Source organism: Oryctolagus cuniculus, chromosome 11 (assembly GCF_051225735.1).
Source record: "Oryctolagus cuniculus isolate XC-2025 breed Fujian yellow rabbit chromosome 11, ASM5122573v1, whole genome shotgun sequence".
Lineage (NCBI taxonomy): Eukaryota > Metazoa > Chordata > Mammalia > Lagomorpha > Leporidae > Oryctolagus > Oryctolagus cuniculus.
This window is the reverse complement of record NC_142877.1, coordinates 73257501-73271552: the sequence shown is the minus strand read 5'-3', so window position 1 is coordinate 73271552 and position 14052 is coordinate 73257501. Positions and strand designations below refer to the sequence as shown.

At 43.1% G+C, this 14052-nt stretch overlaps 1 protein-coding gene across 8 annotated transcripts in view; it reads left to right on the top strand.

Annotated features, from left to right (window-relative positions):
• The window catches only part of PTPRR (protein tyrosine phosphatase receptor type R), a 287862-nt gene that overhangs the window by 186754 nt on the left and 87056 nt on the right, over positions 1-14052 (top strand). For 7 of the 8 annotated variants that reach the window (XM_089308692.1, XM_008256786.5, XM_051845666.3 and 4 more), the window contains one exon: positions 1290-1558. In XM_089308692.1, coding sequence (XP_089164818.1) covers positions 1290-1558 — 269 coding nt within the window. Of the gene's footprint in view, positions 1-1289; positions 1559-12162; positions 12213-14052 lie in introns of all 8 variants that reach the window. The other variant, XM_089308694.1, reaches the window with a different exon arrangement.

Below are 14052 nucleotides of genomic sequence, written 5' to 3'. Positions count from 1 at the left end.
CCCTCTTCCAGTCCAGCTCTCTGCTGTGGCCCAGGAATGCAGTGGAGGATGTCCCAGGTCCTTGGGCCCTGCACCCGCATGGGAGACCAGGAGAGGCACCTGGCTCGTGGCTTCGGATCAGTGCGGTGCACCAGCCGCAGTGCGCTGGCCGCAGTGGTCATTGGAGGGTGAACCAACAGCAAAAGGAAGACCTTTCTCTCTGTCTCTCTCTCTCACTGTCCACTCTGCCTGTTAAAAGAAAAAAAAAAACAGATAATGGGTTAAGTCATCTCGTTAGGTGAAGAAACTTGAACAAAGAAAGACAAGGTATCTAGAGGAAGCAGCATCACGGGGGGGGGGGGGGGGGCAAGTCCTGTAGAAAGGGAAGCCTGCACACATGAAAGATGAACTTTGCTCTCTTTATTGGCCCAAGGAGGGTGCCAGCAGAGTCAGCCCATTTCTTTCAGAGGTTTAAAAGTGGTGCTCCTACCATTTCTAAACTGAGCCAGTCAGTCCTGAAAGGGCCTGAAATGGGAGGAAAAGCAAGCTTTTGCTTTTTTCCTGCATTAAAAATGAACAGGGGAAATAAGTAAGAAAGAAAATTATGGTTATTCAAGTTATTCTTGGATGGATGTCCTAAATCTAGCTTTTTCAAGGACTTACCAAGTTGGTGTATGACTAAGGCAGATATTTGCCAATGTAATAAATTATGGTGTATGGCACAACTATTCCATTATTAATATTTTACAAGATTTTTTTTCCACCATGCTATATTCAGTGCAAATCACTGTTTTAACAAATGTCATAGGCCCCTGCTTCATGGCTATTCCTTCTAGAAGCTCATCATTTAGTGATTTTAAGAAAAAATCCGATGTGATCAGACTGACATCTGGCATTTTTATAAAATTGGCCAAATCTACTGAATATACCTTTAAGGAGATTTATGTACACAACAGTTTGACATGTATGTGCACCATAAGTGGGAATTCCAAGCATATCCTCTTGAAAAAGAGTCTTAATACCATAAAACAGAAATCATCCTAGAAGTCTTTGCTTACTCTCTCGCGGAACATTTATTTTGGTTTGGTTTTGTCTTCTAGGTTTGATTGGAGGGGACCATACTTTGTTGTTCAGTGTGACAAACTGTAACAGGAACCCTTTATGTGAGGGTACTCAAAAGACTCATGGAAAATGTGTATGATGAAAAAAAATGGGCGTGGATTGCAAAAAAATTGTGCACCAAAATCAGTGTATCTCAATTCCATTTTTTCTGCAAACTTATTGAAGTACCCTTGTACTTTCTTCTGTAGATTCTTTACAGATTAAAAGAAAAGTTTCAGCTTTCCTTGAGACAAGATAAAGAGAAAAAGCAGGAGATCCACCTATCACCTATCGCATTACCACCAGGACAGTCAGAGGCGAAGACACCCCACAGCATGGTCCAGCCTGAGCAGGCCCCAAAGGTGCTGAATGTCATCATAGATCCTCAAGGCCAATGCACTCCTGAGATCAAAGCTGCTGCCTCTGCCTCTGTCTGCCATTCTCCTTTCAAAATGAAGCCCATAGGACTTCAGGAGAGGTTAGAGTTTTTTCTGTATCTTCCTATCTGTTGCCTTTTTGTTATATTTTAAAAGCATATATCAACTAAAAAGTACAGACCTAGAAATGACTGACATTATTGGGTAGAACCATTCACCACCAAATCGACACCAGAAGGAAGTAGTGGTTTTTTTTTATTTCTCTGAAGAGTCCATCTGCATTAGACAAAAAATCTTTTAGGTACATCTTGTTCTGTCAAGCTCGTATGGACCCAAGCACAGCCCATTTTCAACTATAAAACAGTTTCTATTGCCATTTACTGAGTGCTAATTGAGTGTCACTAACCAAACATGCAGTCATCTTGTTTAATTGTCGTCAAACTCTGGTAAGTAGAGGAACTGGAAATGAACTCAGAGTGTTTCCTGCCAAAGCCCATGTAGTTTGTAATCACATAGATAGTCTATGCTACAAATAGACTTTTTTTCAAAGTTCTCTCTCTGCTCTGTCCAAACACAGTAGACATTACATGTCAATATCCATGAACTTTTTCCTGCCTTTATGGCATACTTTTACATGTAATGTACCTTATACCGATACATTTCCATTTTTAGGCAAATTCAATGTAAGAAAACTAGAATATATAAAATGCAAAATATGCAGAATACATCATCAAGGGGTTAATTCTTTAATTCCAGAAAAAAGAATTAAGTAAAACTTTTCCATTCTGTTTCTTAAAATAAGAAGCCTCGTTTTTATATTTAAAATATGATTTACACTGAACCCAACATTGCACAGCTGAGTAGTGCGGAAGCTAACAAGTTCTCCAGTTACAGTCCTAGATTATTGTCCTCTTATTTTCCTGTGCCTTCATTTTCTCTCACTACTCTTTTTGTTTCCTAAGGTCTTTAGATCATATATTTAAATTTTTATTGTACTTCCCAAAATGTATTGTAATGTCCTATGCAAATAGTTATGGTTTATACACACATACACACACACACACACACACACACACACCCTTGAGAAAATATAGTTTGGAACTATACCTAGTACTGCAGAAGACAAAATTGGTCATTTCAAATTCTTTGAAAAATATTGTCAAAGAACAATGAATGATGTGAAAAGAAATAGATTGATTGCAGTGAAGGCACTTAGGGTGAACCTTTGACCCCACTATGGAGGGAAAACAGAGACTGACCAAGTTGTTCTTCCTGCTACTTTCCCCCAAATGCCTGTTGATTTCTTACTGGATCTATGTGGGTCTCTAAGTGACATTCTTTTATTTGAATACCATTAAACTGCTCTTTGAGATTCAGCCTGGGAAGGCAGACAGTATGGACTTTTCTTCCTGATACCAAGTGGAGATCAGGAGAACTGAGTTCCAGACCCTTCTTGGCCATACCCTAATTGGGTGGCCTCCCATGAGGCAGTCACCTGTCTGGGCCTCACTTTCTTCTTAAATATGAAAGGGTTAAACTTGACCTCGTAGCAGGTTCTTTAGCTCTTGTTACCCAAATTATCACTATGGACTTATGTCTTTCTTAGAGAGAAACCTTGACACAGAGATGGAAGCATCACTGGTGATTCAAGGGCAAGATAGTAGGAAATCTGTGCCTTATGCAGGCAATAAGGGGCTGTACTGTCTACGCAGGGTTACAGATCAAGATCAAACTGCCCAAAATTCAAACTGTTTTTTTTTTTGCATTCACCATGTACCACCAATTCTAAACAATGTTGGTAAAAAATCATCCAGCATCCTGCCCTTTGTAGACCACCACTGGGCACGTTTCAATTTCAAGGAGAATAAGGTTAAATACCCATGTGTTTATGTAACTAAAGTGAATGTCTGAGAAGGCAGAGGACAGGAATGGCGTCTTACTCATCGTTGCAATCCATGACGGGGAAGCTACCAGACCAAGTGTGTTCAGTGTTAAGTGGATTCCTGTCCTTTTGTCTGCAGACTTCCCTGCATCCCCATCCTCTGCCCTCCGTTTTCTTCCCACCGCAGAGCAGAAGAAAGACTGCAGGGTTTCAGGTCACTGTCACCCAATACCAGCCTTCCATCCACCTTCCTCTTCTATTTTCAACCCATGCCTCTTGCTCAGGCCATCCCCTGCAGTGTGGAAACACGTTCTCTATGGTACCTGGTTCTTGTCTTTCCTTCCTTTCTCAAGTAAACTTCAGAAAAGAATAGAGAAAGAACAGAGTAGACGAGGCCCCTTTAGAAAGTTCATGGGACATGCATGCTGTGAAAAAACTAAACATGGATTTTAGGGGTTTTCTTTCAGCACCAACATTAACTCTTCTCTGATTCCCCTTTTCTATGAACTTTTCAAGGGATGCTGTTTGTTGCCACATTGATTATCTTCCATCTTCTCTCCTTGCTGTTTCTTTCACCAACTCTTACCAAAGCGAGTATAGTGGTCTAAGTACCAAAGCTAAAGCATGTTTTACTCCCTTTTCCATCCAGCACTATGTATTACTATGCACTGCTGGGTTAGGAAATTGCTGTGTTCAAGCTATGCTCAAGAACCATCTCAGCCGGTGCCGCAGCGCACTAGGCTAATCCTCTACCTGCGGCGCCGGCACACCGGGTTCGGGTTCTGGTTCTGGTTGGGGTGCCGGATTCTGTCCCGGTTGCCCCTCTTCCAGGCCAGCTCTCTGCTGTGGCCCGGGAAGGCAGTGGAGGATGGCCCAGGTCCTTGGGCCCTGCACCGGCATGGGAGACCAGGAGGAAGCACCTTGCTCCTGGCTTCGGATCGGCGCAGCATGCCAGCCGCGACAAGCGGGCCATAGCAGCTACTTGGGAGGTGAACTAATGGAAAAAGGAAGACCTTTCTCTCTGTCTCTCTCTCACTGTCTAACTCTGCCTGTCCAAAAAAAAAAAAAAAAAGAATAATCTCATTGCTGGACCCCAAATGGAGGCACAGGAATCTAAGTTTAATACATCATCCCCCGCCCCCTTCTCTGCCAAAAACACCTTGCAGTCACTTCTTTTCCTTTTCCTGTCTCAGATCCTCCTGCTGGGCCCATTGCTCGAGGGCTCAGCTGTAAAGGATACTGGGCCTGCCCCCTTCCTCCCCTGAGCTCCAAGACCTCACAGTCTTTGAGAACAGGAAGCCCTTCTCTTACTGATTCACATTCTACCTCATCTAACACCTGCACCCCCAGATAGGTCCTTCTACTGAAAGCCTGACCTTCAGAACTCGAAGCCCAACACAGGACTCAAATTTCTCTGCTATCCACTCTCACATTTCTTCCCAAAGGCAATAAAACACCAAGCAGCTTGGCAACCTGGCTGTCAGGAAAGGTCCAAAGGTGATGGGTTGGGAGGAGACCAGGGGGAGGGAAACGTAAGCAGCATTTCCTCTTGGAAACTGTCCAGGCTCCCTCCAGCTCCTCCTGCTTCTTCCTCCACCCAGGCTTTCTCCAACCAGCACTGGTTAGCTGCTTCTCTTCTGCTGCCTCTGCTTTAGTCCCATAACCCTATGTCATTCATACAGTGTTTATAGCACTTCTCAGGTGTATTTTAATTTTTGGTTCACTAATCTGACTTAGCTTTAGACTGTAGGTTCCTTGAGGGCACGTGGATGATTTAATTGTCTCTTTATCTTTACATATAAAGCATAATTCCTGGAAAGCAAGAGTTCCTGGAAATAAATGTTTTTAATAACTGAATAAGTCAATGAAAGTTACCATGAGTAATTCTCATATCAACTCCCAGTAGTTACAGGGAAGCACTTCGCTTATTCCATCATTCCCTTCTTGTTCAAGTCTCACTTTCATTTCCCTGCTCGGATGGTGCAGTGGGGACAGGCCTTTAGTACAGTGGTTAAGATGCTGCCTGGGACACTTGCATCCCATGTCTCAGTGCCTTGGTTTGAGTTTCAGCTCCATTCCTTACTCCAGCTTCCTGCTGATGTGCCTGCCAGCAGGCAGCAAATGATGGCTCAGGTCCCTGGGTACTCGGCATGGAGAGACCTCCACATGGGAAACCCAGATTGAGCTCCAAGCTCCTGGCTTTAGCCTGGCCCTGCCCTGGCTGTTGTGGGGCATGAACCAGCAGAGAGGCTATTTTTATCTGTCTCTGCCTCTCAAATAAATAAAATAAATTTTAAAAAAATCAAAGATGGTGTAATGAAGTGTTTTATGAGTGATAAAATATGAATGGTGAACAGTGTTTCATACAGCCAGAAAACTTTTCTGACAGTTTTAAGCCTTAAAAATTTATGCTTATGTGTTCTAATGCACCTTAAAAATAGCCTCATATTTGAATCTCCATTGCTTGATCCTGGAGTAGAGTAGTAATCCTCTCTTTATTGCATAAAAGCCTGGCTTCATTAAAATCACTATGAGACCATAAAGGCTGCATTATGAGTCATTTGTTTCAGAAATCTATTGGTCTACTCTATATAAATCTCTCATCGCTGATGGAGGCCATCCATTACTTAGACATTATTATTAATAAAATATAATTTCAAAGTTGAAATATAAGTAAAAATATAGAGGCCAAATGCAAATGTTTAACTGGGTTCAGAAGAAACACCCTGGAAATTACAGATTAAAGAATCTTATAAGGTGAGGAACAAAGCAATTTTCCTTTTGATCTCTCAACTTCCAATTAGTCACCAAATCATATTGATTCACACTCCTCCAACTTTCTCATTATTGATTCTGTCTTTCTATAATCCTCACTGTGGCCACAGCTCTCATTACATCATGGTTGAATTGCTGTGTCTTATGATCATAATAGGACTAATACATGTTCTCTATGTCACAAATATTGTTTTATGTCATTTTACCTGCCTGCATCTAATTCTGTTCTCTCCTTCCAGTACTGTATTTCTATACTCTTGGGTTTGTCTTGCTATAACACTGCTTGTGTTATCTTACTTTGCTGTGTAAATATCCTCAGTAGCTCCCCTGTATCTCTATCATAAGGCACAGTCTACCTTGCTGTGCCTGGGAGGTCATTCTCCCTCACTCAAATCATTCTCCCCAAGTCACTAACCCCAAAGTAAACCTGTTTCATCCCATCTGTGTGTTCAGCCCGTCCTCTCCAGTAGGTTGTGTCCCCGAGGACCCTCACATGTCGCACTCCTAGCAATTTCACCTTCATAGTTGTTTGGAAAAAGACAGAAACTGGTTTGTCAGAGCTGTGGCCTGACCCTTAACCAGACTGTAAGGATCATAATGACAAGGACTGTGGCCCTGATGCGTAATAACACTAGACAAGGATTACAGAGTTAATTAACTTTTCCTTACATCTGGGGATGTCATGTATTTCTAAAGAACCTTTTATCAGAACAAAGAACCTAATGATAAACTATAGAGAACTATAGAGCCGAGTCTGTAATGTTTATCAAATAGGTAATGCAACATATTAAGTCCATTGTGGGGAAGTATTCCCAATCTATAGAATAATATCTGCTCCTGCTTCCTTTAAAGAACACCATAAAATTAATCATCAGTATAAAATGACATTGTGAGAAAGAAAAGAAAACTTAGCATTCTTTTTGTCCTCTGATTCCATTTCACAAGCCTGTACACGGCAAGGTCAGTTATATTTTTGAACTTGGCAAAGTTGAAATCTTTTTTCACTGAGTTGATACACAGGAACCTACCGTGTGACATCATTACTACTTTTTTCACTGTCAACTGACTTACAGCTTTACTCATCTTATTTATAAAAATACATTTATTTATAAACATCTGTCTACCCAGGTTTACATAAATACAGATTTTTACATATTTTGGGGTATATTTGCCTTATTTCCTCATTTTTATGTCTTGGTTTCTATTATAATTAAAAACTAAGCACAGAGAACTGTCCAGAAAGAAAGGGGGGGGGGGAGTACATTTTAAGATCGCTCCTGACTTAATTTCTTGGTGCCTTCAGGAATACAGCATTAATGGAGGTTTCCTTCCACCTCGTTTGAAGCCTGTGTAGGCCCCAGAGGTTCATTAATCCAATGAATAAACATTTTCTAACTTTTCCTTAAACTGTACCACAATGCGGTTTATTTGATGTCCGTAAATCCTGTATAAATGATATAACCCCCAGGTATATGAGGTTTTCTGAGGAGTTGCAACCTGGCGGAGCCTGGGGTGTTTCTGTCATAGCTAGAGATGCGTCCACAGTGGTGGAAGTCATGAAATGATGGGCCTTGCCCGCAAAGTGTTGACCATTCTACTCCCAAGCTGGAACCCTTAGTTTACTCCTTTCCTCCTCACAAGGTCAGTAATTCTGACTTCTCTCCCACCATACCCCTTATGGAGACACATTTGGAAACTCATACATTTTAGCTTAGAAAATCCTTAAGGTCCTTCCACTAATCTCCCTTTGGGCCATATGAATCAAGAAAAAACTGTAGAATGGACTTGACTGAATAGCAGACCATGAAATATACAGAAATACTCTGGAAATGAAAATCTGCATTCATGAAATAGACCCATCAATGAAAATGGTTCCAACTCCTTTGCTCTCCACCAAGTGTAACTGATGCTAAGAGTCTTCTTTTGGTCTTAGGTACAGTTTCCTAAAAGCGTAGCGGGGGACAAGTGTTCTTGTTCCAGTGATTTACTGAGAGAACACTCTTAAGAGATGCCTACTAGAAAAGTGGAGAAGCACAACAGGGAAGCAAGCAAAGGGATGGCTTCCACCAGCATCCTCCCTCTGCTATCAACCCTGGGAGCCCTGCAGCACGGGTGGCACTCTCGGGTGGTCTCCCCTCCTTAAGGCAAAGGACTGAGCGACTGGGCGTCAGAACCCTCCTGCTAGTCACCCATTGACTTCCAGCCACCAAGGAGCCGTACACACAAAACTTCATGGGCACCTCTGGAGAAAGCAGCTCCCATCAGCTGGAGGTGGATCCCCAGGGGGATGGCAGCTGGTACCTCGACAGTTCTCCCAGCAGAGGGAGAGAGGAGGAGAGGGCAGCAGCTTGGGAGGGTGGCAGGCATGAGGCAGTCACAGCGTGACTGTGCTTGCCAAAGGTTGCAGCACTAGTCACAGCAGAGCTGAGTCCATAGTCCAGGTTTCCTGGATCTTTCCAGGCCATTATGCATAGACCAGGTGGCCTCCTTCAAATAAACACCATTTGTCGTGCCAAAACCTCTGACCTGGCACCCCGAATGCAGTCAATCCACTACTCATTTGCTCAACTGGGCAACATTGGGGAGCAGAGCACAACACATAACAAGCAGAAGTTGACCTTAATTCAATCCCAAATAATGTCAATAAAAAAAGAGTAATTCAATAATTCTTATTGACCTTTACATGCTTTATCTTATTGCATCCCCATAAAGGAAGTATTATATCTGCTCCTTACAGGGAGGAAACAAATGCTCAGTGTGTAATTTACTGCCCAAATAACGTAATAATATGTTCTCGGGGGTGTGCAGGTGACAGAATGTTTCAGCCAAGCTGTGTGAGTCCAGAGGCTGTGCTCCTAGCATAGGCTTCACTGTCCACACGTTACAGGTAGAGGGGGAACATACCCCCGTATTCTATGGAAACTAAATAAAAAATAAATTCTATGTCGATGCATTTAGCAAGTAGGTCTATTACAGAGTGTCTCCCGGCTACTCCTCTAGCAGATTTCATGCTGGGCTCCCAGAATATTTTTCAGATTTTAAATCAAACAAAGTGCTGTTTTGTGAGGGGGGCTTGAAACACTCAAGGTGCCTCTGTAGAAGGTCACTGTCCAGCTCAGTCTTTTCTTTCTCCTGGTTATTTCCATCCTAGAGGCCCTGTAGTCACCTGACATAAAGCACAGTAGTGACAGTGAACTTGAGTAGCATAGAACTCAAGGTGGAGGGAGATAGGAGGCAATGGTGGGGAAAAGTGGAGTCAAATGCTATTCCCAAAGGGTGTGTCCAGGGGAGGTATCTATACCGTTCAAGCTCTCTGGATAATAATTCATGCCATTTCCACGTGTGTGGTGGGCAGAGGAGGCAGGAGCCACAGCAGAGAAGGCCCATGTTCATGCCTCTGCACCCAGGTACTGCTCATGCTGTCAGAATAGAAGGACCATCACCCTAGCTAATGTGCTGGACACCGAAGTACCATACGCCAACCCTGTGTTAATGTGTTCCCTCACACAGTCTGCACAGTCCCCTTTGGGGAAGTCACAATTATTCTGCCCTTTTATGCCCGGATGAATGAACAGAGACTTAGATTGAGTAACGTGCCCAACGTCACAAAGAAACAAAATGGAGTTGGAGATTCAAGTCTGGAAAGTATGGCTACAAAATCTGCATGTGAAGTGTTGTGTTCTCCCTCCTCCGGGATGATACTGGTGATAGTATTTTAACTTTCTAATGTTTTTATAATTATATTCTTATTAAATACTTCTGTGGGATATTCAAAGAGAGGAGAGGAGTTAGAAATGTGGGCAAGCCCTTTAGTATCTTTAAGTATCTCATTATTTTCTTTGTTAATGGTAGGATAGACCCATAGCATTTTTACATAGGTATGTTGGGGTTCTAGAAGTCTAGAAAAGATCTTTTGAAAAGTTATTATTTAAGGGTCGGTGCTGTGGCTTAGTGGGTAAAGCTGCCACCTGCAGTGCCGGCATCCCATATGGGCACCAGTTCATGTCCCAGCTGTTCCACTTCCGATCCAGCTCTCTGCTGTGGCCTAGGAAAGAAGTAGAACATGGCCCAATGCACCCATGTGGGAGACCCAGAAGAAGTTCCGGGTTCTGGCTTTAGATCAGCCCAGCTCTAGCTGTTGCAGCCATTTGGGGAGTGAACCAGCAGATGGAAGACCTCTGTTTCTCTCTCTCTCTCTCTGCCTCTCTGTAACTCTGTCTTTCAAATAAATAATAAATAAATATTTTTAAAAAGATTATTATTTAAAACATAAAAATTAAAGCCCACTAGGATTAAGAAAATGGAAACAACAGTTTTGAAATCCGACTAAAAATTAAAGGCAAGTCATGAGACTAAATGAGAGAAATGACAGTGGATCCGACTCAGGGAGAGCAGAACAGGAGCCAAGATATATTTTTAAAGAATTAAAAATAGAGGAATTCTGCCTAAAAAGGGAAAAAAATTGGCCCTCATTTATTGGCAAGTACAGGTCTAGCTTCTCTCCATGCAGACTCTGCAGTGTGTGGGTCCCAAGAGTCCAGACTGCAAGTGGCTCCAGTAGCCATCCCTGGACTAGCTCCCTTCCTTGCCCCTCCCTCCCTTCCCCTACTCCCTACTCGTGGTCCCTTGGCAGGATGAGGGGACCAAGTCCTCTACCTGCGGTGTCTTCCCCCAGATCACAGCTCACACAGCCTGCCTCGCCCGGGGTTAAAGCAGAGTGGGACTCCCTAGCCCCCACATCCTTCAACTCCAGAGTGCACAAGCTTCCAGCTTTACCTGGTGGTCTTCCTTTCCTCTCCCAGCGGGGGTGGGGCACAAAACCCAGTTGCCTAGCAGCTGTTCTGGCATTCTCAAGGGCATGACCTATTTCCAGAGAGAACCACACTTGTTTTCCATTCAGCCACATGATGTCAGCATTTCTAGAGAGCTCTGTTGTCCTGACCCTGAAAGACGGTTGGGGTACAATTTTTTGAGATTTCTGTTGGCCGATTTCCTCTGCACGTGATCAAGTTAGAGTTTCACTTTGGAGAGTCCTCACAGTGGTGCTTTTTCTAATGAGATTGCATGTCTGTGCTCAGGGCCTGTGCTCCAGGTCTTGATGTACGGGTTGACAGAATTAGGTGAAATGGCCTATTTTGCAGAAGCATTTTAATCAGGGCAGGCACAGGCAATTCCCAGCATCAGTTTTGCTTCCTATTTCAAGAGAGGCCAGCTCTGAGTCTCAGATTCTGTGTCAGGAGGCTTTACCTGGCAGGCTGTGCTTTAGGAGTTATTTGAAATGTGTCATCAGGCTACAGTTCTAGGGCAGGCATTTGGTGCACCAGTGAAGACTCTGCTTAGGACTCCCGTGTCCTGTAGCGAGTGCCTAGTTTGAGTCCCAGGCCTCTGCTTCAAAACCAGTATCCTGCTGATGTGCACCCCAGGGAGGCAGCAGATCATGGCTCAAGTTTTCGGGACCCTGTCAGCCACAAGAGAAGCCTGGATGGAGCGCTGAGCTCCTGGTTTCAGCCTGGGCCTGCCACAGCTGTTGCAGGCATTTGGGGAGTCAACCAGCTGTTGAGAGAATTCTCACTGGTTCTCTGACATTCTGCCTTTCAAATGAAATTTTTAAAAAATATTTTTTTAAAACAGCTACAGTTCAGGATTCCCACATTTTAGGGAATGCCAAGTTTTTGATTTCCTATGAGGCAAGATATCCCTCTGCTCTCACCAGGTATGGGTACATGCCCTTATAGGTAATTCAGCGTAAGGAAAAATAATCACAGATCACCCAGAGCAGGTGACTTGTGCAAAATTAGTTTCCAACTGATGGGATTTTTCTCCTGTAAGTATGTAACACACTTTAAAGTGTCATTTCAACTTAACTGTGCGCCCTGATTTTCTGGATTTAATTCTGTGTTCTCAGATAACTTCTGAAACTGGTCTAGCTGAAGTCCTACAGTTGAAGTGTGTGGAAATAGTGCCCTCTACTGGAGAATTACATGTTGATATGATTTTTAGTTCGTTTCACCCAGGGGGAAAAACGTGAATCTTTTTTTTTTTTTTTAGGGGAGATATGGTAGATGCTCTCTTACTGACTTTAATGTCCTGTCTAGCAGGTAAGGAACCGTCTCTTCTGGAAGAGACCCTAGAAGAGAGGTCTCAATGTGGTGAACAAAGAGCTGCAGCTTGACAAATGACAAATTGCTGTGAACATTTTCAAGTATGGTAGTTTCTACCATGTTTAGCATTTGGTCATTTTATTCTTATTTGGTCCACAAGTCATTCAAGGACAGCATGTCAAGCAAAGTTACTCTCGCCCAGTCATGTTATCATGTACAAATCTGTCTAGAAACCATGTTCCCCACAGCAGAGGTCTTAATACAAGTCTCTTTGATTCTTCCCTTTGCAAGTCCTCCCTGACCCACCTGCCTCACTCCTCATTTCCCTGATTTTCCCACTTGATTCTGATTTCCCCATGAGGTGCTGTCTATAGCGCAATGCCTGACACACACTACATGTTCCATACATATTTGTGCGACCTCCATATGACAGAGCTTTATTAAACATTAGTTTGGAAAGAAATGTTAGGAAAGAAATGCTTTCTTACACAAATAAAAGCAGATGACCCCAGCCTCTCCCTGTGTTCCGCCAACAGGGGCCTCTGGCGCTGGTAGCCTGCTGGCCTCATTGGTCTGTGTGAGCAGAGGGCAGAAGCTGAGCACTGAGTGGCCTGTGGCCCCGAGAGCATCAGGCTGCACCACAGATTTGAAGGGAGCTCAAGAAAGGCCTCATTTTCCTGCCCCGCGTCTGGTCTCCTGAGGGATTCTTTTTTCTCTTGTTATATTTTATTTGCTACTTAATGTTGGCTCCTAAGTTAGTATAATGTTACTCAACCCCTATTCAGAGGAATGTTCTTTTTCTGCAGCTAAGTCAGGCTGAAGCCTGGAGCCCAGAACACCATCCAGGTCTCCTGTATAGGTAGCAGGGGACCAAGCACTCAGGTCATCCTCCACTGCTTTCTCAGGTACATTTCAGGGAGCTGAATCAGAAGCAGAGCAGCCAGGACCAGAACCAGCACTCCAATATGGGATGGTGGCATCGCAAGCAGCAACTGAACCCCCTGTGCCACAATGCCAACCCCACCAGTTGGAATTTTAATTCCACTTTAATCAATAATGATAGTGAAAATGATTAAATGCCAAAGGACATAGGAGAATGAATATATTAAAAGTTGGCAAAAGCACTGTTATTGCCCAGCTTTGGAATCAACCTCAGTGTCCACCAAGAGATGAATCAATAAACAAAATGTGGCATACATACACAATGGAATTCTGTTCAGCCATACAAAAGAATGAAATCCTATATTTGTAGTAAAATGGGTGAAACTAGAAGATATATTGAGTGAAATAAACCAGACATGGAAAATGTAAATAATACAAGTGCTCTCTCATATGTGGAAATTTAAAACATCAGTCTGAACTCAGAACAGTGATTACTAGAAGCTGGGAAGAGTGGAAGCAGGGGAAATAGAAGGAAGTTGGATAACAGGCATCAAAAAACAATAAAAGCTAGGTGGTAAAAATAGCATTTTAAGTGTTGAAGTGATTAGATGGATAGGATTAACTGGTAAAGTGTTTGGTAATAATAATAATAGATAGAATAAAAAAGGAGCGAATGCTCCAACATGGGAAGCAGTCCATACAGCAGACTTATGGAATGACAATCATGTTAAGTAGTGCTCTGTCCTCAGAATCATCTCTTAAGGCATTCTGATCTGGCTGAAAAGCCCGAGAACATTTCAGGCATGGAAAGCCAAGACTTTGTGGCAAAAAGGGTCTTCCATGAAGGACCCTTATGGGTGAGACCCCACTGGAAAGACAGGGTCATCAAAGAAGGAAGTATTTTTCTCTGAAGAGGGGAGAGAACTTCCACTTTGCTTTTGGCCTTGTTCAAATA